The sequence below is a fragment of the Podarcis melisellensis genome (assembly GCF_964234715.1).
Source record: "Podarcis melisellensis genome assembly, chromosome: 1".
NCBI lineage: Eukaryota > Metazoa > Chordata > Lepidosauria > Squamata > Lacertidae > Podarcis > Podarcis melisellensis.
In genome coordinates, this window is record NC_138528.1 from 73,895,073 (window position 1) to 73,923,052 (window position 27,980).

A 27,980-nucleotide genomic window follows, 5' to 3' on the forward strand; every position below is an offset into this window, starting at 1 on the left:
GTCACGGGGTTGTATTGCTCAGTCATTCCCCTTAATACCGGGAGGGCTGCGGGTGTGCAAAACAGACCGGACTTGGAGCAGCACGAGAAACGCTTCTGCTCCCCGTCGGTACCTGAGAGTTGCTACGATCCAGCCCAGCCGCCGCCGCCGTCATGGGGCTCCGCTCTTTAATCTTGCTCGCGTCCCTGGTGGTCGCTTGCTCGGCGCTCATCAGGTGAGGGTCGCCTTCCTCTCGTACAGTCGCCAAGCGCTCGGGGTTCCTTGGCTGGCGGAGGAGACTGGAAAGAAGAGGGGGGCGGGGGGGGGGAGATAAGGAAAGCTTTCTTTGCAACCTGGAGGGAACTGCAGGGTTGCTGTGTTTGGAGTAAAATGGAGCCCCCTGTCTGCTGATCAACGGCTTAGCTTCTCACCCGGGAGGGCGTGTCCGGAAAGAGCGGACATCTCGAGGGCTCCGTCAAGTTCAGCTCGTGGCGTGCTACCCTCGATTTGCAGCCTGGCTGGATCTGGAGGGGCTGGGCGGCTCTGCTGTCATCTGCCCGGTTTCACGGGCTCTCAGACGAGCGAGCAAGATCCTTCCCTTGAAGGGGGGAGTGTTGAGGGATCATTTAAAAGGAAGGTTGGGGTGGAAGCCCAAGGGAGGGTTAAAGTGTGCTCCAGGGAGCTTGGATCCGTGTGTACATCTGCCCAAATATGCTGGTAGGCCTCTCCCCTCCAAGCATGTTTTATCTTTTAAGAAAATATCACCAAATTCACTTCCTTGTAAGGGGTTAGGGTTGTAGGCTGCTGTAGCAAAGAATACAGGCTGCTGCTGTCGGGGTATAATTTCTGCCACCCCCTTGGTACCTAATTCTGTGATACTCCTGGCTCTCATTGTGCCAACTCCATCTATAATGCTTGGCAGGGGGTAGGACTCGATGGCCCTTGTGGTCTATTCCAACTCTATGATTCTATGAAATGTAATGGAGGGGGACCATCAAGATTTGAGGATAGGTAGAGGGAGGATTTTAGACATCAAGCTGTTGTGCAAACCAAGATTTAGTTGATGTGTGGCAGGAAGTTAGTTATTGGAAGAAGTAATACCCTCAACAGGTATTATGTTCTGTAGGCAAGTTGTCTTTGACAAGACGATTCTATTCAAGTTTACTGAGAGAGACCCAGTTACTTCCATGTTAGTGTACCAGGGTTGCAACTTGAGCATGAGAAGTAGTACTGAGAGGCCTGGGAATCTTTTCCTTTCTCAGATACTTATTTATTTCATACAGTTTATATACTGCTCGACTATAAAAACAGCAACCTCAGAGTGGTTTATAAAAAGAATAAAGCAATAGAATTGGTTAAGAACAATAGGTGTTACCAAAAAAACCAAATAACCCAGCCTTAATCTAGCGCTGTTTAGTTTATACATACTTTCAAAAAAGCTGCAAGCACCAAGTGCTTGAGGTAAGCAGCCTTGAACATTGAGACAGTGCCCCACTGATGGATCACATAAGAAACAGAGCTCCAAGAGTAGATTTTTATAGGCACAGGCATTGTAAAACTGTGCTCACTTGGTTTCTCACACCCACCCCACCCCTGCTTTCACACACACATGAGACAACGCCTGTTTGAAGAGATGGTACTCGGATAAAGACTAACGCCATCACATGTTCATAGTAAGCAAACGAGTTTGATGGCTGGTGTTCTGACATGTAGAAAGTGCCTCCTACGTGGTTGGCAGTGCTTTAAAACTTGGGTCTAGCTTGACCAAAGTTATAGCTTTCCCAGTCTTTGCTTTCTGTTAGTACTAAATGTTCCAATCATGTTGAAACAGCTAAAAACATGAGCCATAACCAGTTGCAGAGAAGACTGAATTATTTCAGAAAAGGCCGTACCCATAGAAAGGGGGCATTCCGAAAACCAGCCATAATTGAAATAGGTCTCTTCATCTCCTGAGATCCACAAAAGTGTTTCAGCAGTGGTGACAAGTAACTCTTGTCCGCCTGTCTCTGAATACCCAGCAGAATGAGACATGCTTACCTTCTCTGCCTCTGTTTTCCATGCATTGCAGAGAATCTGCCGTGGGAGCAGTCTCTTGCTTTATGCTGGGTCGGCCAACCTGCTGGTCAGTTATTGTTAGTAGACCATTGTTTCAAATATTCCACGAAACCAAGAATTATGTTTTTGCAAGAAGTTATAATTTGTTCGTTTCTTTTGTATATAAGTGATTGTTAGCTATGAACCAGTGAAATAAAACTAATTTGGCATTAGCAATGTATCAAATCCGTTGCTGATTAGCGTATCTTTGTCCTAATCAAGTCAATACTCAGGTCAAGTGTATTTTATGCAGTTGATCAAAACTTTTTTAAAAAACCCGTTTCAAATGCCCATTATAAGTTCCAGAGTGGGAAAGATAACTCCACTCCACCCCTTTCCCTTGTGTGTGCGTATGGAGATCTTGCTACTTCTTCCCTGGCATGGTGAGAAGCTGTCTGCTGACTCCCTCCCTCTCTATACATGCTCGAAGATGGTGGCAAAAGAAGAAGAAGAGTTGGCCACTCAAGCCAGCCAAAAATTGTGTAGCTCTGCTTCTATGGTTACTGTCATCTGAAGGGATCACAAACTTGCAGATAGTTCCACTGACTCTTGGTAGGATCTAACACTGCGTATACCATACACACTTGACTGCAATTATATCTCATTGAACTCAAAGCCCTAGGATATACCGGAAAACACCTAACCTAGATTTTCTGCAAATACCAGTTTGGGATGAACTGCTTTGCTGGAATTGTGCATGTCTGTTTCTTTATTAAAGTGTGAGTGACTCCTAGCCGAAAAGAAACTCTTGCTCTGATGTCTGTTCAGCATCCTGTGGCTTTGGGGTGATGCTGCTGTTCCAAAGCCTTTACCCAGGCTGCTCAAGCAAACTGTCAGACAAGAAGCATTGTGATGCATTGGAGCTGGTGCTTTTATCCTCCTCAGTCATGAGCTTGCCTGGGGGCTGCATCTTGTTACACAAAGGCAAACAAGCTAAAAGTTGTGAAGTGTTAGGCAGGTTGTTGTTAATGCATTTGTTATTACTAAGAGCACCAGGTTATGGATGCATGACATGGAATAAGTTTTTTAAGAGGAAGTATAGTTGTTTCTATACTCTGCTGGGGCACATATGTGGCTCTTTGGGTGATAAAAGTGTTCAGGCACAGGATGTGTTCAGTTGTTAATCTGCTATCTTTTGGTACTTTCGTTTGTCAGCTTTAAAAGCTGCTTGGTATCTGCAGATGAAAGGTGCCATTTAAGAGTATTATAATCAAAAGCTAGTTGGCAAATTTCCCTGAGGATAGACTCCCAGCATAATCTAACATATAAAAAAAACGAAATCAAGTTTCAAAACTGGATCCAGAAGGGAGGTTCCCATAAATGCTGCCAAATTCCCTGTAGGGGTAGACTAGCAAGGATCCATGAACTTCACAGGAGCCATGTCAGTAAGCAAACCCCAATGGAGAACCTGGCTGCTTGTTCTTTTGATATGAAGACAAAAGAGAAAGTTGCTGTATTTGCTGCAAAGAGAGATGTATTTCTTTTGAACTTCTTTGGCTGTGTACAGTGGTGCCTCAGGTTACATATGCTTCAGGTTACATACGCTTCAGGTTACAGACTCCGCTAACCCAGAAATAGTGCTTCAGGTTAAGAACTTTGCTTCAGGATGAGAACAGAAATCATGCTTCGGCGGCAGCAGGAGGCCCCATTAGCTAAAATGGTGCTTCAAGTTAAGAACAGACCTCCGGAACGAATTAAGTACTTAACCAGAGGTACCACTGTAATTGAAACTAGATAATATTGATAATGGTCCCCAAATTGTTTCTGCTTGACAGAATTCCATTGAAGAAGTTCCCCTCCATGCGCAGCATCTACACAGAATATGGGACCAATGTCCAAGACCTGAATGAGTTGGGGGAAATGCTGAAATACAAATTTGGGGGCGCTGATGTGGGCGCACCAACCCCAGAAGCTTTGAAGAACTACATGGATGTAAGTATAGTAGTTGTAGTAGTTGATTGTCACTCTTCCTAATGCTTTGACTGTTTCTTCCTTCTTGGTGACTGGGATCTGTGTGGTAGAGCAATATCCTGGAACCCTGCTATTGTCCTTGCCTGTCTCAGTGAATAAAAGCATTAGGGAGAAGGTCACATTTAAAACAGACCTTGAAAATTATCCATAGTGGTATCTGTAAACACCCAGCACTCAATGTTTCAGGGTCACAACTGCACATCCTCCTCTTCATTGGGCAGGCTTGGCATGCAGAGAACTTGTGCTGTCATCCCAGAAGCATTTCAGTGTATCAGCACCATGTGAATTCTCCTCCCACTGAAGCGCTGCACTCCTTGGGGCATGGCCTCCTTTTCTAGAGAAGCCGTGTGTTTGTGGGAGATAGGGCAGGCTGATAATGATTGTTTGCCTTGTGCAAAGGTAATTGTTGAAGCAAATGGGAATGTGTAGGAGGGGTATGAGGAAATCAAGGGAGCTTAAGACTGGATAAGATAAGGAAGATGCTCCTGAGGGCTTGACGTGTAGGATCATAGCCATTATGACTCGGATGATCTTGACACTGAAGAAAGAACGCTCGCAATGAGCAAGCGAAGACTTGCTGTTCTTGGCATCCATTTGTCTCAAGAGACAGCGGAGAGCGCCTCCAGGGGTGATGTCAAACTGCTGCATAAGCGTCACCAAAGTGACATCCCCCAGGGCCCAAGCCTAGGAAGTGTGTATGGAAAAACCTGAAGGTAAGGACCCCCCCCCCCCCGCCCGTCTTGACCTCGCAAAGGAAAGCAATATGTCTGGCATCAGCTTCACTGTAGGAGGTGTTTAATGCCCCATCCAGCCGTCTTGGGGTCTCCACTCCAGATTTGCGTGGTGTTTACTCCTTGGCCTTTTCTTCTCCCAAAGATATCCCACAAGGCAGTGGAGGTTTAGGATCTTCTCCTAGATGGGCTACCTTCCCAGGTTTATGAGCCCCACCTGCTCCTCACTCCCATCTACAGCACATGCAGAAGCACCTTCTTGACCATTGGATCCACTCTTGGTCTTGCCTGCTGAATCCACCACAGCCTGTCTTCACATGCAGGGGAAGTCCGAGCGTAGACTTAACAGTGTGATAACCATGGGCTACAGGACCAAGTATAAGGCTAGAACTAGAAGCTTCTGAGCAGAACTTAGTTTTCTGGCAAATCCCACTGGCTTCACTTGCATTCCTCTTGGAAAACCCTTCTGCTCCCCATGTCACTTCCTGCACACTTTAAAAGGATGACTCATACCTGAACAGGCTGAAACTTAATCCAGTTAACAAAGATTCACAGTAGCTGTTGGTCCAGTCTTCTTCCCTAATAGGATTTTGATGCAGACCACCCATCAGTGCTAGGATGTCATAACTTGTCGCTGAATTCTTCTTGCCATTTTATAAATTGCAGAGAAAGTGCCACCATTGAACTCTGAAAAGAGGCCACTGTAGCTTGAAATGAAATTTGCTACAGTCTCTGCAGACTGTTTCCCTCTCTGAACTTTTTTTTTTTTTTTGTAAAGTGCTGTAACAGCCATCTCTCCTCTTCCCTGCTGATTTAATGATGCCATAATGTAATACTGGCTTGCAAGCCAAGGGATAAGTAAACAGAATACATTCAGAATCTGAATTGGTGAGATAATAGTGCTTTTTTGGAGCAGGGAAGTGTGTAAGGCCAACTTGCACTTCTCAGCAGATTTTCATGATTAGGTTGGTCTAGGTGATGTGCTATGATGCCACGTTGCATCAATAGAGAAGTAACAGAAAAGATTCCATATAAAATGTGACGCTCAATCTTTTATTGGAATTTACATGTAAATATTTTGAGTAGTTCTTAGAACTACAGTCATACCTCGTGTTGTGTCTGCTTCCTGTTGCATCTTTTCGTGTTACATCCCGCAGCAACCTGGAAGTACCGGAACTGGTACTGGTGCGTAGAAGCGCTAAATCACGCCTGCGCAGATGCAGTACTTCAAGTTACGGGCATTTCACGTTATGGATGGGCCTCCGGAATGGATTCCATCCATAACACAAGGTGCCACTGTACAGGTGGTGAACTGTTGGGTCATTTTGGCAAATGTGAGAATAAGCCCAAATGGTGCTTGGCATGGATGGCTCTACTGAATGATCATCAGGTAGAATCTTAAAGTTGGAGGAAGGAGTCTTGTAGACCATCTAGTCCCGTTTTAACACCATGTTAAAAAAGCTTGACTGGCCTCGACTAGAAGTTGAGCACTTAGTGTTACTGGTCTCTTGTTGCGAAACCATTTCGGCAAGCATCCTCACTTCTGACTTTCAAGCATCTCTTGAAGACTTTTTAATGCCAGCAGGCATTAAATTTATGACCAGAAATATTTGATTTCTGATCATGCAGTCACCTTACTGATTATCTGTATTTTCAAAAGTTACGGTAATTTATTAAAATGACATTTTATATTTTCACAAGACGTGCTGTTAAAATTTTATGATAAGGTGGTTTAGAAAGTTTTTATGATATGATGACATAGAACTACTTCTGTAAATAACTGTATTCTAATAAGCCATCTGAATGTTGACTTCATAGTTCAAAGCTTCTGGTTGTCTTTGGGCAGAACGGAGTGTACCTCCAATACCAACACACCCAGCATTTCTCCTTAAACCACAGAGCTTTGAAGTAGAAGCCCGGGATGTTTGCGTGTTGCATTTGAAGGCATCTTCCCATTCTCCCATCAGCTGATGGATGGGTAGGAGCACACCTTGCTTGACTGAAGGAACTACCCGGTTCCTCCTTTGAAGTGCTGCCTGGTACGAGGCTGTTTATAAAGGGCTGCTCAAAAGCTCTGTGATTTGCTTGCTTTGAAGTCCTGAGAATTAGGGCTTCGGGGGAAGCATCACCTGATGGCAGGTGATTGGCAGGTGAGCTGTCTCATATGCCTGTCGACTGGCCTGCTGGGCTGGGTGAGATGAAGATCTGCCCATCCTATCAGAAAAGCTTCCCTATCCTTGTCTTTGAAAGTGGGCCACTGCTGACATGGGAAGGTAGTTATATTGTGGGCTCTTTATTTAAAACCACAATACAATATACAGTAAAACCGATAAGAAGTAGGATCCAATTGTCCTATTAAAACTGTCAAATTAAAATCACAAGACCGTAAAGATCTTTCCATATGGTCTCTTCACTTTCCCTGTCCTCGTACACATTTTCCTGAATTGAAATTAACTACATAACTTCTGCCCATCACTCTCCACGCTTGCTGCTCCCTTTCTCTTAATTCTTGCATTCACAATTGGCCCCACTTCCTTGACCCAATCATTGAGGCCTGTAGTAGGGCGGGGCATCGGTGTTCTGTTCATGATAGGCATTCTGAATATGGGAGGGTGGCTCTTGTTTTTCCTTCAGAAGTACCAAACACCTGCAGTTAGACTTGTGGAGGGTTTTTTGCCACAGTACTTGCAGAAATCCAGGCTGAACATCCTAAAGGGACATGCTTGTGTCTGGAGAGAGTTGTGACAGATGGGGAAGTTATGTGAGTGGCCAGTATAGCAGCTGAAGCCTGAGAGTTTGGGGGTTGCTTCTCCAGCTTGAGGTGCAGCCTGGGCTTGCTGTGCTCTGAATTGTGTGTGCCTTGTCTCTTGGAAAAGCAAGTATCTTGGCTTCTCCCCCCCCCCCCCACTCCCTGCCCCAGGCTCTTGTCAGCCATCCAGTTTTCTCCTGTGACTTGTCCTCTTTGTTTGCCAACCCCAAGGGAGTTCTACAAGCATGGGGCCAGAAGTGTTTAATCAAGCTCTACCTCTGATGTTGAAATGTGCAAGGTGAAGGTTGTGTAATACATGGCTGCTCCGAAACCACTTTTCCCCTTTTTGAAGAAAGCTTTGTCTCATGCCATTTTTTTAAAAAAAAAACTGAATTTCCACATTTGGAGTTAATACAAATAGAACCTATCAGATTTCATGTATTTGCAGCAGACAAGAGAGAAACATAGATTGGAATCTTTTCCCATGACATACTTGACTTCAAGGGGCACATGGTGCTGTTTAAACACTTGAGCCCATACCTGTGTCCTGAAATACTTGCAGTCTTAAGAGCACTGGATCATGTGCTTCTCTGAATGTGTAGATCAGCCCTCCAAGCTAATGAGAGTTGAAGGCCACCAAGAATGTTTTTACCGGTTATTAGAAAAAGAAGAAAATAGTGCTGGACTGCATTGCCATTTTATTCTTGCCAGGTTGCAAATGGTAAACATATGCTCTGTGTTGTGTGTGGCAGCCCCTGTGTACTCCTTTTGTCAGGCTACTACTGCACCGACCTAGAGCAGGGTCAGTATTCTCTCTCAGCTGCTACAAGGCCACACTAAAACCTTCCGTAACCCAGGGCACTAAAAGAAATTACCATATATATGCCTTTCTTCCCCCCATCCTATAATTAACAGTTTACATAAAGCTTGTATCAGCATGCAGCTGGTAGTAATATACTTTTAATGTCGAGTTTTGTGCATGGAAATGCAACTGGCTGCTCTTCAGGGGTGTGAAACTACTTGAGACCCTCAAGCAGTCATACCTTTCCTCATTTCCATTGCCTGCCATGTAGAAATAACACATGGGTTTGGGGTAATGGTAGTGGATCACTATGTGCCTCTATGCCTCAAGAGTAGGATCTGTAACTTCCTCCAGACTGCAGGTCACTGGAGCAGTTGAAGATATTGGGGGATGGACCAGAGAGGAGAGCAGGCATCACAAACCTGATTGTCCTTATTTCCCTTGGAGAAAGGCAATCAATAGATATTCTGCTTGCTTCACTTCCTTTATACTTCACCCTTCCAAGAACATATACCAGGGACTTTTTCTGCTGAATATACAGCTGAATATCTCCCTGTATATTCAGAAAATGATAATTACCGTATTTTTTGCACCATAACACTCACTTTTTTCCTCCTGGAAAGTAAGGGGAAATGTCTGTGCGTGTTATGGAGGGAATGCCTATGGGTGGCATGCCTACGGATTTTCCTCCTCTAAAAATTACGTGCGTGTTATGGTCGGGTGCGTGTTATAGAGCGAAAAATACGGTATCTAGAAACTTTCAAGGAACGTCCCAAGTTTTTTTTAATGCTAGGCTTTTTTGGTTTGTTACCCTGCATGAGAAATGTGTATTTTTTGCAGGAAATTACAAATGCCTTTCTTAAAGTGTTTCTGTTACCAGAAGCACTCAAATTTGTAGCAGCTGTAATTGGCAACCAATCATCAAACAATTCTATTTATATCCCCGCAACAGTAAGTGTTGCTGAATTTAATGGGTAGATGGTAGGCATTCTCCCAAACACTGGGTCTAAACTGCAAGCTTCAAAACTAGTGGCTTGGAGAAAAGTGATGGGAGAAAATAGATTGCTCTCAGGTATATGCAGAAAAAAACCTTTCACTTTTGGGACAAGCAGAATATATTAAATGGTTCTTTTTGTGCCTTATCTCCTGCTTTGTGAAGAATGGCAAATGAGATCTTAAGCACTGTAAAAGTTTGATTGCGCTACCAATGATTTATTTTTACTTTTTTAAATGAACAAAAAGTGACAACGAGGCTTCACCCTCCTGCCTCTGATGTGTTCTGGGTATTTCGCATAGGCTGGATTGGGGCTAGCTTTGGAATAGTGCTACATCTAAGACTTGTTCCCCCCCCCCTTCCTACCATCCTGCAATTCTCCCCATTTGTCTTGTTCCATGAGGAGATAAGACTATGGGGGGTTCATGGTTGTGGTACAATAACCCAGCTAGTTTCAGTTAGCTTTATCTACAAAAGGGCTGTGTATCTATTTTGAAGTCTAGTCATGAGACAGATAAACTGTAACAGAGCTCCTGACATGATAATTGTGCAAATAATAGCTTACTGATGAGCTCTCTCTTGCGACACACATAGTCCAGAAGCTTATAAATCCTTTTGCCATGCGACAATGTTTTCCCCATGTATACAACTGGATTTGCTAACTCATTTGCCCGCTTAAGTAGCCTTCCAATGGAACTGCAGACCTGAACAACTCTTTTTATCAAGAGAATCCCATGGAGGGACCCCAGAAAAATGCTTTGATGAAGCTTGAGCATGCTCAGTGGGCATGGAATGCTGACTGCCTGTTGGGAGGGGGAACGGGGTGGTTGGAATCCTGAACGGAATCGTTCTACACCACATTTTCTTGCAGGTCCCACTTGTGTTCTTAGGGAAAGCTTTAATTCTTCTGGGCACATTTCAGATCCTGTTGGAGCATACAGTTTTGGGTGTTGCTCTGCTAGAATTAAGTATCTGGAAGATTCTCTCTCCCTCCCTTCCCCTTTTTTTAAATGAATGTTGCAAGCAAGGGGACTGTTTACATAGGTTGATATTTGAGCTTAATATGGGAAGCAATGTTGACTTCTCATGTGGGTACTGTAAAAGACTTATTCAAAATTACAGCCCAGTCCTAATTTAGATTGCATTTAGCCTCTAGGGTGGGGCACACCCGTGGCTATGCTGATCCACCATTACAAAGTGAGGCTGTTTTGGACTAGTTGGCTGCTACACCAGAACAAGGCAGCACACTAATCCAATGTGGGACCTGCCAGATGTTTTGAACTACAACTCCCATCAGCCCTCACACATTTGAAGTAGTCTAAAACATGTGGAAGGCAGCAGGTTGGGGAAGTCTGGTGGATAGAGATCTGGATGAATTCGACAAGTCCAATATAGAAGTGGTTGGCTTCAGCTAGTTCTTCTTTCTTTCTTTCTTCTACAAAAAACCCTCCAAACCTCAGCTTGATGCTGTTGTTTCCAACATCAGCTGGTCAGTCTTGTCCCTCTTTCACCACATTGAATCTTTGTTATATCCTCCTATTTTGCAACACCTTTCCTTCTGAAAATGGCAAAAGTGGAAGGAAAAGTTGCTTCATGACTGTTGTAAGCTTGTTACTGTCAGTTGTTTTTTTAAAAAACTACTGCTGCTGTTGGCAAATAGCAAACTTGGGCAATCTCCTCGAAGTGGACTGGAAGCTCTCTGAAACACCCAGACCACTCCGCACTCATTTGCACAGGCAAAAATATGTATTCCCGGTGCTTTTATAGCTATGCCTAGTCAAACTTCTCACAATGGAGCATCCTGTAAAGGAAGCTGCTTTCCCTTGCATCAAACCATTGTCCATCTGCCTCACTATTGTCTGTACTGGCTAGCAGAGGCTCTCCAGAGTTTTCAGACCTACTACTTGGCTACGTTGGAGCCTGAACCTGGATGCTCTCCCTTTATAAAATGTAAAGGTGAAGGTTTTGCCTGGGATGTAAACCCAGCACCTCTTGCACCCAAAGCAGAAGGAACCCAACGCTGCTAGACACATTCCGTGGATACAAAAAATGACAGGTCCATGGGTGCTACTGTTGTTTACGGCCGATAGGGTGTTCACCCTTCCTTCCTTAAGGCTGCGAAGGTGGTCAAGGTTGTACTTGTGACAGCTTTCTAAAGTGGTCAAAATTAAAGTTGGAAACAGTCGCTCTGTCAGTTTTCTGGCTTGAAGTGCAGGTGGAGATCATTCTTCTGTATATTTCCAAGAGGAACTCCCTGTTAGCCTAAGGCCTAGCCCTCCTAGCCAGGTTGCTGCCACTCCTCTAAACGCCACCTCATTTGCGATTTGCAAGAACACGACACTTCTGAGTCAGCTTTCCAATTAATATCATTTAGAGTAAGGCTGCCCCCCACCAACCCAATCTGTTTAGGTGTTGTAACAGCTTCATACCTGTCTTGGCTTTATTCAATCTTTCTTTAGAAGCAGTCCCAATGGTGGCTGTTACACAATGGCCTGTCTATATTAGGAAGGGAGAAGTGAAGTGAATTTCTTATCTTTAATTGCCTAACTCAAGTGAGCCACCCAAATATGAAATCCTTCACTTGATGTATGTCTTAACTCTTGCCCTTGCTGGCAAAGGGATAGCTCAGGCGGTAGAGCATGAGATTCTAAATCTCAGGGTTGTAGACACTGGACAAAAGAGAAGGTTGGGCTAGATGAGTCTTATGGTCCCTTCCAACTCTACAATTCTAGTTGTATAATGCATGCATGACCACACACACAAGCCTTGCAGGTGCAACTATTAGGGGTTGCAGTGCAGAACAGAGGCAGGATGGACTAGGTGCATATGTGGTGGCGGCATCAGGTAAATGCTCAGTAGAGACACCAATGCTAGGGAATTATATATAGCAGGCATGGTGTTTCTCTGTGCGTTTTATGTGTAGTGGCAGCCCTATGTCTGCAGCACACAGCTTAGAAACAGCCTTAACAGACTGTGATCAATGCAGCTCATGGTCCCCTTTTTATAGTTTGCTTTCAAAAGTGGTAGGGAGGAGAAGAGAAACTATGTTTTTGCCAGCCTTCAGTCAATTATTGCTCATCCCAGATTGAAGATTCCCAATCCAGATATTGCTGTGGATTGCAGCAAGCTCCTGGCAGGTATACCTGAAGAGGGGTATAAGCAACCAGTAGCTCCACATCAGCAGTTTTCAACACATTCAAATGTAAATGGAAATGCTTGTGGTTCTCAAGATGAAAAAATAAGTGCACTGTTCCTACTCATGCCAGGAAAACACTTGGCAAAGTTCACAAACCTGTTCTGGAGCCAAAAAAATACATGCCATGTGCGTGGGGTTGCCACCCTTTCTTCTTTCTCCAGGCAGAACTTCTGTAATAGCTGTTGGATCAGCAAAAATGGGAAGAGGCGCAGCTTTCCCCACTGCTGAGGTGCAGCAATTGCCAGCGGATGGGAAGAGCAAGCTGTACCTAAGCAGTTTAGCAGGAATCCTGCTCCAATAAGTTTTTATGGGTTTTTTTTAAGTCAGGGAAGTGAGGTTTGTTGTCTGTTGCATACTATGGCTGTGACAGCTGAGGAGGGAGGAAACATCCAAAGCATTCTTCCATTAAGTGCAAATTTCAGCAGGCTACAGGATATTGATTGTGGTAGATGAAGAGCTCTTTGCAACTGGAAAGTCCTCTCCTCCCCTCCCTTTCGCCCCCTTTCTATGGCCAGTGCATGTCCTGGAAGCAAAAGGCGTAAAGACCTACTTAATCCTTGTTGGTTCAGCATGTACGCTACTCTTGCACTCACTGGTGCTTATGCTGGAGCAGAAAGGGAACATGTTTATGTCTCATTGAGCAATTGAGTCAAATGCTGACTTCATGGTTTGCTAGGATGTCTTTGGAAGCCTAAGAGAGTCTCCCTCCCTCCCTCTTGTTTAAAAGTTGGAGGAGTCTGGAATATATTCCCTGCCATAGTAGCTGCAGCCCTAGAGAGGGATGAGGAGCAAGTAACCTCCATTTACTCAGTGTGTTAGAGGAGAAAGGCTTAGCTAAGGCGGTGTGTGTGGACCTTTGTTACAAGTGTTCTCCCTTTAACACATCGCAAAAATGGGTTTGGGGAAACTTTGGGGAGGGGTAGTGTGCAAGTTCTGTGCCCTCTCATAGGATAGGTGCTATTTCATTTTTAGTTCTGCCCTGCCACTTGTTGGACTGTGTTAAACAGTAGGACCCATCTGGCTGCTGTTAGCACAAACCCATTGTGTCATTGCTCTAGTTGCTGCTTGCAGAATTCCCACTCATTGTTTCAGGGTAGGGAGGGAGGGAGCTACTGCTTGTCTTCCAACGGCAGTGTCTCACTTCCAGAGTCCTTCCTGTGTCTCCCCCAAAAAGAGGTGTGTGTGTTTCACAACAGTGTAGGTCCTAATGGAGGAATCTGCAAAATGATGCTAGTAAATGGATACGTAGCAATTCCTTCCCATCACGTTCATGTCTTGGTAAGTGACCATTCTAAGCATGAGCAGCTTCACATGCTCCTTAGGCAGGATGGGGAATCTTTCTCGAGATGCTGGTGGACTTACACATTGCATCATCCTTGGCTAGGGCTGATGGGAGTTGGAGCCCAGCAATGTCTCGAGGGTTGCAGGTTCCTCATGCCTGGATGGAATGCAATTCAGTTTTACTCAGAGTAAAACCATTGAAGTTAATTAAATGTGGCAAGTTAGGTCCATTAATTTCAGTAGGTCTACTCTGACCAAAACTTAGTTGAACTCCGCTCCCTCTTTCTAGACGCTTAATTCCTCCCATCTGGAATGTGAGCCTCTTCCTGGTTCAAGCACTTAAACTACCCTTCTGATTTGAGTGCAAAGGTTGCCAGGCTCCTGCCTGAATGGTGGCTCCTTCATAGTATAGCAACTATTCCAGGAAGTGCAGGTGAGCAATACATAGGATTTATTGCATTGCAGCAAAGATTCTGCATACTTAAAAAAAATGTGTAGAGACCATGTGGCACCTCAACTTTAGCTTTAGGAGCATGGACAAGAATGGAATATAATTTCTAAATACTGACCCAGGACTTTATTCCTCCGTGTGTGTTTGAGAGAATTCATACAGATAAATGTTGCATAAAACACTGGCCTTTGTAAACAAAAGTTGCTTAAGTACAAAATGAATATCAAGGCAGCAGTCCTGGTTAATTACAAGGTGATTTACAGCCTCTAATTCTCCGCTATGCTTTAAGAGTAATAACCAATATCTTTGGCTTATATGACGTGCTATATAGGTACTAGGTTAGAAAACACACCCTGCCCTAATACAATAATGGTTTTAATGTGAGATGCCAGGGAGGAGATGGCAGTAAAATTTCCTTTAATCTCCATAGGCTGTAGGCACAGAATGCAGGTAACATTTTTGTACCCAAGTAGCTTGACCAGAGGAATGAAAAGCATCTCCCACGCTGAGTAGTGGAGCTGTTGGCCATGTCATTAGCTGTTGCCTTGGAAGCTCCTCTCACCCACCAGTTTTTGTGCACTTGTGCCCAAGGAACTCCGAATAGGCAAGCACATGTGCTGGTAAGCAATATGAAGTTACTGGCTGAGCCAAGTGAAGTTTAAATATTGTCACCAAAACATGGACATTTGAATCTACCTTTGTAAGGCGGTAACTCCCAAACATTGAGGATGAAATTGGGTACACCTTCTGTCATTCTTATCCACCCACCCACCCACACTAAAGGAAGTTAGACATTCTATTGCAATATATGACTGGAAGTTTTGCTGAGAGATTTGCATATAAGTTTTGGGAATGTTTGCGATACAATACTCTGTTTTAAATTCAAGCACACTTTCCCAAGGGAACCAGGGAAGAGGAATGATGACATCCTGTTGTATCCATCATGGAGCCATTGCATATGAGCATTTGCTAGATTTTTGGATGTTGGGAATGAACTTGCAGTAAAGAGCTGGCTTAGCCCTTGTTCAAATAGAGCATTTTAGTACTTCCACATAAGTGAATGGTAGCAATTCATTCTTAGGGTTGGAGTGAAATCTCTTGGCTCTGAGTGGCTAAGGCCTTACTCTTGGGAATAATCGAGAGACATAATGCATCTCTATGCTCCGAACACACTGGCAATTAAACATTGCCATGTTTAAGCCAAGGATGAGCAGTCTGTGGCTCTCTTTATTCTGCTGGACTCTTAACTCTTCCATCCAGCATGGCCAATGGTTGGGTATGATGGTGGAAGTTGTAATCCAACAACCTCTGGAGGGCCACAGGTTCCTCATCTAAGCCCCACATCAATCATAATGACAAAGTGTAGGCAAAGTGTAGTTTATAATAACTACAGTGGTACTTTGGTTCTCAAACTTAATCACTTGCGGAAGTCTGTTCCAAAACCAAAGCGTTCCAAAACCAAGGTGCGCTTTACCACAGAAAGGAATACAAAATGGATTAATTTATTCCAGACTTTTAAAAACAACCCCTAAAACAGCAATTTAACATGAATTTTACTATCTAATGAGACAATTGATCCATAAAATGAAAACAATAAACAATGTACTGCAGTCACACAATCAATAATCAGTAGCTGAACTGGGTTCCACACAGTCATGGAAACGAAACAAAACAAAAAAGCCACGAAAACGCAAAAAATATACAGCAAAAACATGCAAGCTGGTGACCCTTGCAACATCTTTTGGAAGCAAATGAGACTTGCATCTAGAGTCTCCTCATCTTGATACAGCCAACTCCCCCTTCTTCTTCTTTTATTTACTTTGCATCTTCTTCCTTTCCTCTAAGGGTCTAAAGGCAACCTTTATTGCCTCCATCCCTCCTGCCCCATTTTTTTCCTCACAAGAAAACCTGTAAGGTAGTTCAGGCTGAGAGAGAATGACTCGCTCACAGACACTCAAGGAAGCTTCTTATCTTAGTGGGAATTTGTACCTGGGTCTCTTTACTCCCGGTCTGACACTCTGATCATTATTCCTCCCTGGTGCACACTCTTGCTCCCTCTCTCTATATGCAGTTTTATATGGGTGTGGGGTAGTTACGTAAGTTTGGCAGCTTCTTTTGCAGTAGCCACTGACTTCTCTCAATCCTATAAATAACACTGTGGTAAGAATGATCCCTTAGTAGTAATCCTCCGTACTGTGGGGTAATGAGCGTTGTATTTGGCAATCCAGTACCATGAAAGTGATGCTTATTTTATTTCTTTGCAAACCTGGTGCTAGCCTGGAATGATCAGCTTCTTACCTTTGGTCCTCTCATCTCAACTTTCATTTTGCAGGCTCAGTATTATGGAGAGATTGGCATTGGGACACCCCCACAGAAGTTTACTGTGGTCTTTGACACTGGCTCTTCCAACCTGTGGGTGCCTTCTGTCAAGTGCCACTTGATGGACATTGCTTGCTGTAAGTATCTCTTCAGTTGACTGCCTTAAGTAGCACCATCCATTAATCCTCTATAGTGTATTTATGTGATAAAGCCTAAGCCACGCTCTTACTTTGCATGAAAATGACTAACTTTTAAAAAGGAATTTTATTTGACATATCATTGATTGTGTCCTGTGCTTCATTTTGAGAAGCCTGGTACTTCCTGTCCACTATTTTTTAATACTGCTTCCAACTTGACTCCCCACTCCTTGCTGCTTTTTAAGAATACTTTGATTCAACTGACCATTGCTTGAGAGGCAACGAAGTGCACTTCTCTCTCCTCAGCACGTTGGAAACTGGTCAGCCAGATCCATCTGTCACTGTTTCTTATATTATTGAGGCATATAACCTTGCACAAGGAATATGAAGCAATTTGAAATTTAAATATAACCTTTAGTTCTGAATAACATTTTGCCATTTAGAACAGGAGTGGATAACCTGCTCCTGGGCTCCAGCTCCCGTTGGCCCCAGCCAACTTGGACCCTGTGGTCAGGGACAATGGGACTTGTAGTCCAGCAGCATCTGGAGAGCCAGCACTAATTTACAACTTATGCTGTCAACTGTTTCACTCTCTTTCCCAGAGGATCTGTCAGAGCACTTAAACCAGCGGTTCTCAACCTGTGGTCCCCAGATGTTGTTGGACTACAACTCCCATCATCCCTGAGCTCTGGCCTTTCTAGCTAGGGGTGATGGGAGTTGTAGTTCCACAACATCTGGGGACCCACAGGTTGAGAAAGGCTGACTTAAACAGAGTTGGTGGCTGATCATTCCACCTTTTTTACCTCTGAGCGCCTAAAGTGATTTCTCTTAACTAATTTAAAGAGTCTCCCCTGACTATTGAATTAAATGCAGCTGTTTCTGCTTGTGATGAGACCCTAGTGCACATTGGTAGAGATCACGGGGACCACATCTTCTGAATGTACCTGTGCGCAGCAACTCCGCTGGCTGAAACTGATGGGAGTTTTAAAGCATCCCTGACCACTGGCCATGCTGGGGAGGGCTGGCGAGAGTTTTATTCCAGCAGTAGTTGCAGGGCTGCTTGTTAGCCACCCTTGCTTTAGGTGGAAAACGGATAATGACTTTATTAAAGGTGGTTTGAAAGAGGGTGTTCTACTCTTGTTATGCACACCCAGCTGGTTTTGCAAGCTTTTATTCTGTGAAGCCTGTTTGACTAGAAATGCATAGGACAAAAAAAGAAGAAGCGTTCCTCATAGGAAATGAAGCCCCTCAAACTACTTTCAGCCCTCTTGAAAAGTGTGTGAGCTCAGCACGTGTACCCGGGTTTTTCATGTCTTGGGAATCCTCAAGAAATAAATCTGCCAGGTATACTTGAATCCCAAAATATACTTTCCAAATCCAATTTAGCAGCCAAATTGGATCTCTCCTCTTAATTCTTCATGTGTTCGAAGAGCTTTAGAAAGCACTTTGTGCTAATGCTTTCAGGTAAAGAGATGCATGTTGGCAGTCGTTCTACCCTATTCTGGAAGTCCCTTTAGTTCAAGAGGAATGAAAAAGTATTCTCCCCAGCAGATGGGACTTGAAACAGGCAGAGTTAGTTGTGCTACAACCATGCCAGATCTAGCTAGGATTTGGTAAAGACCACCTTTCTCCGGAAGCCCCCATGGACTACAATTTAACTGTAGTTGCTTTCCTAAACATCCCTGATACCATTGTGGGCATGGCATAAAAAGTTCAATTTATAGAGGAAGACTAGGTTCATATGCCATCTAGATGTCTTCACTGCTTCTCCACTTAAGATGTTCAGGAGGCGATATAGCTGTGATTATTAAATAACCATGGCCTCCGTTTATAAAATGAGTCCAGTCCATCAGTCCCTAAGCTTGCACATAATCAGGGTTAGCAGTAACCTTGCTATTTGCTATTATTCAGTATTTCACTCTAGCCCTTCAGAACAATTTGGCTGGCCTAGAAATTTGTTGTTTTGAAATGAAACCTATAATTGTCCATATTATGGGTTGTTGGCTGATAAGTGACACTACAGGGTGGGTACTGTCCATGTCTGTCCTGGTTTTTTTTCCTTCCAGAATAAATACTACATCAAGTGCATCTCTTAGGTCAGGTCTGCATCAAAGCACAATTGCCTTTAACTTGTTTCTTGAGTGTATTTACATACAGGAATCAAGAAAACTGAATGTAATGAAAACAAATTGTTGTTTTCCCTCCAAGTAATTAAATGCTGCAAAACTGGTTCCTAACACTTAACTAAAAAGCTGTGAGAAAGGGGTTATGGGTTGGCTTATAGTTTCTGTTTGATCTGGAAGACGGGGTTGGTGTCTCCTCAAATATTTGTCAAGTGTTCCAAGTTGGTAGACTGTGTGGATTTATGTGTGTGTGTGTGTGTTGTGTTATTTTCCCCCCTGCAGTGCTGCATCACAAATACGATTCTTCCAAGTCCAGCTCGTATGTGAAAAATGGTACAGACTTTGCCATCCATTATGGTACTGGGAGCCTGTCAGGATTTCTCAGCCAAGATCATGTAACGGTTAGTACATCACCAATAATTCACTTCTCCAAGCGGTTAAAGCTTTGAGTCTTTAGCAAAACAACAACAGCCTACCACCACTACCACCATATGAGAGTACTAAAATATCGTAGTGTGATAGGAACTCCTGGGGATAGTACCAAAAGTTTGTGAGGCATATGGGATGTGCTTTTCGCAAAACATAAGATTGCCTAGCCAGTGATCAGCTTTGATGTAGAGCACTGTGGGTATGTTTTGCTGCTTAGAAAGTAAATGACAGCATTGTGGTAATTTATTATTATTATTATTTTTAAAAAAAGACAAGGTAGGAGAAGTTAGTTTCAAATTTATTGTCCTGTGGCTGCACATTAAAACAGCTTTTCTCGTGGTGTGCCGTGAAAGGCCCGAGAAGCTCTCTTTGCCAGTCCTTTCTATGAGCCTGCCATCTTTAGTGGCCAGCTTTAAAGCCACATGTGCATGGAAAGAATTGCCATGGTTTGTTCGTAATCCTCCTCAAGTAAACTACAGCTACTGTGGCCTTAAGGGAGCCTGTACTTGTCCAGGTTAAGTTGATGGAAGTTGCTAGACTAGGGTGATACAATTATTTTAAGCAGCATTTAGCACCAAGCACTGAAACTTAGTTTCTGAAAAAGCTTTAGCCATTGTGTCTCGTTATTACGAAAGGGGAGCAAGGGAGACTTAATTATGATATGCATGTAATCACTGGCTGATGAAGCAACTTTTACAGGACAAAGTTGTCTTGTCCCTTTTTATTCTTAGGAGCGTTTGCTAACAGAGCAGAAAAAATCAGAATAATCATATACTAAGTTTTTGTCCTGCCCTTCCCCCAAAGACAATTAGGGTGGCAAACCATAAAGCAATACAATTAAAAAATAAAGCAAGGAAAAACTTCGAGAGCATCTAAAACCATATTAAAATAGCCACATGTTCTCACATCTAATAATTTCAAGGTTGCTAGGAACAGTATCTTTCAACCATCAAATGCCTGGGTGAGCAGGGATGTTTGTAAAATTCCTCCTGAATGTTAATAGTGAGGAAGACAAGCAGAAGATTAGAAAGAACAATTCTGACATACCAAACAAAATCTTTGCCAAGTCTCACAATTTCATCATATCTGGTCATAAATTGAGTGGCGAAGAAACAGTCTAGATGAATTCATGTGAAGCCCTGGGTGGTATTTCTTTCTCCTTCCCACACCCTGTGCCGCCTTTGGTCAGATTCACCTGGCAGTGCTCACTTTTGTGGCTCTGCAGCAAGGAAGGGCAGGAGCAGAAAAAAGCAGAGCTGTTGCCACAGTGACTCCCAAGGTTTGAAAATTGTTGCCTGGGGGAAGTTCAGAGCTTAACATCTCTGCGATTTCAGAGAGGTGATAAAACTTCCTCTTTTCAGCAAGCATTTGGTTCTGTGTCTAGTTCCTGTATTCTGTGTTTGTGGGTTTTTGTTACACTCCCTTTTGTTGTTGCTCACAGCCTTGAGCTTTAGAAAAGCAGTTTAATCGCTTAAAAATTACAAAATGAATACAATAGCGAGATGATAATGGAAGTTGCATGGCTTCTATGAAGGCAACTGCATGCACCTTATCAGCTTTTATGTTTTTTTAAGATTGCTCTGTTTGTTCCATGTGCCTTTATATGGCACGTATTGAGAAGGGAGGGATCCTGGCACCACTTGAGCATGTTTTTATCTTACTACCAGAAGAATGATACCATATTTGTTTCAATAATGGTGTAAATGTGTATGTTTTGGGTTCTCCCAACCTTCCTTTCTCTTTCTCCCAGATTGGTAACCTGATTGTCCAGAATCAGTTGTTTGGTGAAGCTGTCAAGCAGCCTGGTATCACTTTCATTGCTGCAAAGTTTGATGGCATCCTTGGCCTGGCATACCCTAAGATCTCCGTGGATAAAGTGTTGCCTTTCTTTGACAATGCAATGCAACAGGCACTAATGGAGAAGAACCTATTTTCCTTTTATCTGAACAGGTGAGAATGTCACCTTGCTTTAACTTGTGTGCCAAGGACCAAAGGGAAAGGCCTTTCCATCCCCAAAGGAAACGTCTTAATTATTTCATATGTGTGGTGGTGGTGCCTACATTTGCTGCGTAAAGATAAAGCCCTTTTAAGAAGATGGAAAGATTGTGTGTGGCATCCATTAGGAGAATAGGGAATATCAGGTTGTGATGGACAGGGGAAGAAGTTCCTGTTTGTCATTTAGAAATGTCCTGATATCCTTTAACTCATTTCTGTCGACTCACACCCAATTCTTTATTCTTTTTTTAAAAAACCACAACACAATACAATATATGCACACAAAAATCAGTGCATAACATTGATTACTATATGGTGCAAATCACCTGATCATGAATAAAGAGTCCTGCAGCATCATATAAGAAATGCCCCATTGTTACTGGGTATGGGCCAAGGGTTTCCCCAGCAGAGTATGCCCACAACTGTGAAAGGGCTCAGGGAACCAGCAAATGAGCACGACACAGGTGCAGGCTCCGAATGGTCTGAAGGCTTGCAGTGCAGCCCTATGGGAAACCATACACAGACCAGTCTTGAGCTCTTTAGATAGACCACCATGGTGTGCATAATAAAGGATTGCCACCCAATCTGGTGCACATGTTACTTGGGAAGATGTCTGTTGAGTTCGGTTTGGGCTTTCTCACTGGTAGGACTGCTTAGCCAGACTTAAAGAAATATGCCAAGTACACAAAGGATGGCATTGCTTCCCTTGGATTCTGGGGGCCTTTTCCCTGTCCTGCATCACTTCTGTATCCTTGTCCTTATGTGTTTTTTCCACTGTACATTTCCACAGTTCATTGAGTGTATTGCTCAGAAGCTATGGATCCCTCTCCGTTTTTGTACTAACATTTTCCTTCTCCACTTGTGTGCTGCCTCTTCTAGGGATCCGAAAGCAGCCACTGGAGGTGAATTGCTTTTCGGTGGGGTGGACCCACAATATTATACTGGGGACTTCACCTGGGTGAACGTCACTCGCAAAGCTTACTGGCAGATCCACATGGACAAGTGAGTTGCTTCTCTCATTTGTTTCACAGGTGCACAAGGGGGTCCATAGTTTGTTAGCATATAGATTGCCTGCAACAAAGCATTGTTCTATATCCCCAACGGGAGCTGTGTAACACCATGTAGGGCTTGCAGTAAGCGAGGACTCCGGGGGGGGGGGAGAGAAAACCCCACTCTCCTAAAATCTTCCATGCTGTGCCATGTAGCACAGAAGGAGTTCAGTCCCCAATGCTGAGGATTTGGTACACCCAACTGCACAAAGGTGGGTAAAATTGAATTCTTTAAAAAAACAAACAAAAAAAATCTGGGAATTGTTGTCTTCTTCCAGGGTTGACGTTGGCAATGGCCTGACTGTGTGCAAAGATGGCTGTGAAGCTATTGTAGACACAGGGACCTCCCTCATTACAGGCCCAACAGAAGAAATTAAGCAACTGCAGAAAGCCATTGGAGCTAAGCCAATCATTAAAGGACAGGTAATGTGGGAATGGGGTGAGGTGGTGGGTCTAATGTTGGGACATCCATATGTGCAGCCTGACTACTGTTTCTCTCAGGGCTGGCTAGCCTGGGACCCTCCAGATGTTAGGCTCCGGCTCTACTCTACTCCACACATTGAGCACACTGGCTGGGGCTGATGAGATTTGGGAGTCCAACATCTGAAGGGTCACAGGTTCTCTAGCACTGCTTTCTATATATTGGTTTTGGTCTCACCTGGGTTCAGATACAGCCAATAGCTTGGATTGCTACCTCGAAAGCAGCTTGGTTACTAGTTCAAAGCGGTTCAAATGTTGGGTAACCTTTATGTTACAGTACTGCAGCTTTCCCCCCACAACCAGACCTGCTTAGGAAGAATTGGCCATAATAAGTTCTATACACCCTCCCTTCCACCTCAGAGGATTTTCAGGTCCATACTCCAGTCTGGTTTATACAGCATGCAGGACTTCTTACAGTGTCAACATCCCACATGCTGCGCTTCGCATTGGCGCTTGTGCGTAATGTTAGCATGCCTGAGATCAGCAGCCTCTGCAGGTGCGCCATCGACATCCTGTCATTACATATAAACAGACCAGTGGCTGAGGGAAGAATGCTTAAAATGTGGCTCAAGTGAGGGCTGAACCCCTTACACTCAAAGGGCTTATTTGTAGCCTGCATGCTGTGTAAGCTGGGTCTAAGAGAACTCCCCCAGCCAATAGTATAGGAGGAGAAATTCTGCTACGTTCAGCTTCAGCTGCTGCTTCAGCACTTTGAGAATTGCTGTATAATGATAAATTTCCTGTCTGTGTAGTTCTTAAAAGGTACAGCAAGGGAGGTCCACTCAAGATATGGATCTTCCATCTCTTTAACTGCCCAGATATATGGCTTTTTTGTGGGAAAGGCATCAGAATGTGGCACTAATGAAGTGTAAGAGGTAGTAGTAGTAGTAGTAGTAATGTTTGGGATTATTATAGAGAACTTAATGTTCACTGTAATCCTAGCAATGAGCAGTGGCTCAGTGCTGCCCCTGTACTGCAGCTGAGGACAAGATGTTTGTTGCCAGCAGGAAAAATCCAAGGGGTGCCCCTGTTCCAGGAAGAAGAAGAAGAATAGCCTAAACAAGTCCCTTTTAGGGAGAAGGGTGGAGTGTAAGAGTCACTAGCTAGTTCTTGTCTACACACCTTCAGGAGTCAAAATTCATAGCTCTACAACAAGGTTCTTATACTTCCAATTTATTTTTATTTTTCAGTACATGCTTCCGTGTGATAAGCTGTCTTCCCTTCCCACTGTGAACTTGGTCCTGGGAGGGAAATCCTATGCCCTCACTCCAAATCAATATGCCTTGAAGGTAAGTTCAAAACTATTTATGAGATCATCCTAAGAATGCTCACCAACCTATCCTAGAAGCAGCAGTTTTGGGTCCCCCAGATGCTTTTATTGATGTTCATCCAGCATCTAGTAATAGATTTGTTATATCTGCACTGGATCCTGTGCACTTCAGGGAAATAGCTAGGACTCTTAAAAGCACAATGGACTCTGCCTTTGTGTCTTTTTACATGATAGTTAGTTAAACCTTAAGACTGAGTTCTCTCATTGCATACCAATTACTTAAGTGAAGGATTAGTGAGCAAATTCTTTTGGGGGAGGAGCAGGAAGAGGACTGAAAACTAATAAATATTGTGGGGGACAATAAATGCTGCTTAAGTGGTCAATGCACATCTATAAAACATTGTTTGACCATGGTTTTTCTACAAGGATATGTTTGGGCTTTTATTTATAGATGATAGATAGATAGATAGATGATAGATAGATAGATGATAGATAGATAGATAGATAGATAGATAGATAGATAGATAGATAGATAGATGATAGATAGATAGATAGATAGATAGATAGATAGATAGATAGATAGATAGATGATAGATAGAAGAGGGATTGTATGCATGATCTTCTTCAACAACTGGTGGCTCTTTAGGTGCTCCTGAACACTAAACTGCAAAAGGAAGCAAACAAGGTGCAACTATAGAGAAGACTAATATGCTCTCGCTCGTTCACTCTCTTGTTTTTAAAAAACCCACACCTTCTTTTCTCTCCCTGTAGGTTACTGTTCAAGGAGAAACTCTTTGCTTGAGTGGATTTTCAGGCTTGGATGTCCCACCACCTGGTGGACCTCTTTGGATCCTGGGTGATGTCTTCATCGGCGGTTATTATACCGTGTTTGATCGAGATAATGATGCCGTTGGTTTTGCAAAAAGCACTGGCAGTGCGTAAATGCAACTGACAACCACCTCCCACTCTCTCTCCAAATTCACCCACAAACACACTGGAGTTTTCTACTGTGTCTTGTAGGCATTAGGAACAAAATCAGGAAAGTTAAAAGGAAAAAAAAATGACACTTTAAAATTTAAATAAGAAGGAGCAGAGATCTTTTTAAAAAAATAATAATAATCTGAAAAGCTACTAGTGACCATTGAACAAACACTTGTCCTTCCTCGAATAATACAGGCCATAGAAAAGTTATAATAAAAACATACCTAAGGAGCCCCAGCATTGTATGAGCTCTTCAAACATCTGGTTACTTGACATGCTATTCCTTTTTAAGCATAAGAACTATAAATGCCATATTTAAATTAACACAGTTGCAGGGGATTGGACTAGATGAACCCTTTGGTGTTCCTTCCAATCCTTCAATTCTATTATTTATCCGCTCCAAAAAAGAACCCTTTATACATGCTTTTAGATTCACTTGTCTAGCTGTTCCCCATTTTTAATTTATTGATATATATATAAAGGCAACATAGAGAACAGAATCTTTCACAGTTGTTTATGGGGGAAGTGCTAGGTAGTTGGGAAGTTACCACGGAATTTGCATTGGGCTAATGATCCCCGTAGTATTTCTTGCATTGTGGGGATGTGGAAATATAGCAAAATTGTCCTGATTTGCATTTTTAAAAGAAACGTAGCAGGTCCACATCACTTTGGGTTAGATGGGCTCCAATGAGTAGAGAGTCCTTGGGAAGTTATAACTGTGGAAATGGGTATTTCTATAAGGTATGATTGGGTTCTCCATCTCATATTTTATAAACGGCCACAGTTTTGAATTTGGTCTGAGCAACCCCATTCAGGTACTGTAGTTTCACGATACATTGTTACAAGTTCTTTCTCTTGGTTTCCCACACCTTACATAATTCCCAGCTTCTTTTTTGGGTGTAAGGAAAGTGACCATGATTTTTGTGAGATCTTTCCTGCTCAAGGTTGCTTTGGAGATTCATCAACTTGTCAAATATGGCCTCTCCCCACACCCCACTATTAAATCAAGTCACAGCTACTCTGACACTCGTTTCTCAGTACAGAAAAATCCTGTAGATCTCTTGATAAAACAGGGAACCTTGGGTGTGGGGCAAGTTCAACCTGCCCTTGCAGAAAGCACGACTGATCTTCCTGCTCAACAGTTGACAGGCAGGGGTTTGAATCCTGCTTGGTCACTCTCTCCCTCCAACCCCAAGGGCCAACTTTGGCAGGTGGCCAGGATCATCCACCTGTCAAGAGTTGACCTGTGGGTTGTGGGGAGATGAAGATCTGGCACGCCGAGCCAAAAAGGTTCCCCACCATTGTTACGAAACTTACTCTGCTATGAGAAGCTTGGTCGCTGCACAGATTGATTCTGGTTACCTAGACTTTTATGGAAAGTGTTTTATAAAAAGAGCTGCCTCTGCATTGGCGTCTATTTTGGCCTGTCAAGCAGAAGGCATGGAGCAGCCTTTCGGGTCAGGAAGGTGGAGGTAAGCTAGGTAGATGTTAGTTGAACAAACTGGAACGTCATTGTTTAGTTGGTAAATGAAGTCTTCCAGTATCTTTTTAGATAAATCTGAAATGTTCCATTGATATTTTGGAGCCCAGCCCTAAGGTTGCGAGACAGCACGGATAACACAGAACACAACTTTTAGATTAAACAAAGAGCTGTTCTGATGCAGAGCCAAGCACACTTCGCTGAAGATGCTATATTTTAAACTAGATGAAATCTGGTTCATGAAGAGCAACACAATAGAAAAGCTGGTGAACACGGGGGAGTAAAAGGCACCAGGAATTTGAACATACATTTGTGAATAGGCTGCATGTCCTAGACCACAACCCCACCCCCACCCTCCTGGTTGGGTTGAATACTTTGGAATGCAGATAAGCATCAGGATATCTAGAGAAGGCTACACCTGCTTGGGATTGCTAACAAGATGCTGCCATTCAAAAACCATGGTGTGTCTGTAAGCTTGTGAAAGATACAGAAGTATATTGGAGATGTCATTAAAACTGTAGCATCCTTCCCCAACCTGGTGCCCACCATGTTGACTGGGGCTGGTTGGAGTTGCAGTCTAAAACATCTAAAACTACCAGGTTAGGGAAGGGAGTTGTAGCATGTCCTGAGTTACGATGGGTATATTGAAATACACTTCTTTAAAATCCTTGCTTAGCTCTTCCTAACAGTCTTCAACCCTGAACTAGTAATTCAAGGTCACTGAATAGCTTCTCACTGAGTAATATCAAGTACAAATACTCTAGGAACTTTCATTTCAAACTTAAGTGCCCAAAGCTCTTCTTAAGAGAAGCTGTATAGAAAGTGTCTTAAATTTTCTTTAGGTGGTCATTCATATCAGGATAAGATTGAGCACAAGTCTTTTGTCTTGAAGAGATTTTATCACGAATGCCGTATATTATATATAAAAAAGTATCTCTTGCTCATTAGCACCGAGTGGGCTGATTGGCCAGTAATGGTATATGTTTCAGTCTCTTGGAGGCAACTGCTAACAGCAGCCTAACTACCACCACCACCCCTTTAAAAGGCATGTGGGCATAGTCTATAAAGGAGGAGAGCGTTCTCTGCAGACCTTTGGAAGGTTCAGTAGAGGAATCCGCTTGTTTGGAATACATTTAGAGCTGCTTGCCACTCCCCCCTTGTTTTTTGCTTGCTTTTTCTAAATGTGTAAGATGCTCTTGTGGCTCTCCTGTTGGGCAGATGCAAGTTGTAGCTGATCTCTCCACTCAATTTGTCATAGAAAAATTGTAATGAAAAAATAAATTTTGTCTCCTCTACATTCCATCTTGCGTCATCATTTGAGTGGTTTGGGTGGCATTTTCCAAAGAACCAGATGATCCATTCAGTACAAGCAATGTCCAAACTGGCTGAAAAACCAAGGCTAATCCAGAATGGAAAAGAAGGCACAGATCATTATGTTTACAGCACAATCCTATGCATCCTATGCTCTA

At 43.3% G+C, this 27,980-nt stretch overlaps 1 protein-coding gene across 1 annotated transcript; it reads left to right on the forward strand.

Annotated features, from left to right (window-relative positions):
* CTSD (cathepsin D) lies at positions 1–27,806 on the forward strand. The gene is made up of 9 exons (XM_081904274.1): positions 1–214; positions 3,849–4,005; positions 16,581–16,704; positions 19,110–19,228; positions 21,007–21,206; positions 22,131–22,253; positions 22,579–22,723; positions 23,971–24,069; positions 24,822–27,806. Exons 1-9 carry the CDS (start codon positions 153–155, stop codon positions 24,990–24,992), a joined length of 1,200 nt encoding a protein of 399 aa, XP_081760400.1. The 5' UTR covers positions 1–152; the 3' UTR covers positions 24,993–27,806.
* Positions 27,807–27,980: the final 174 nt, after the last annotated feature.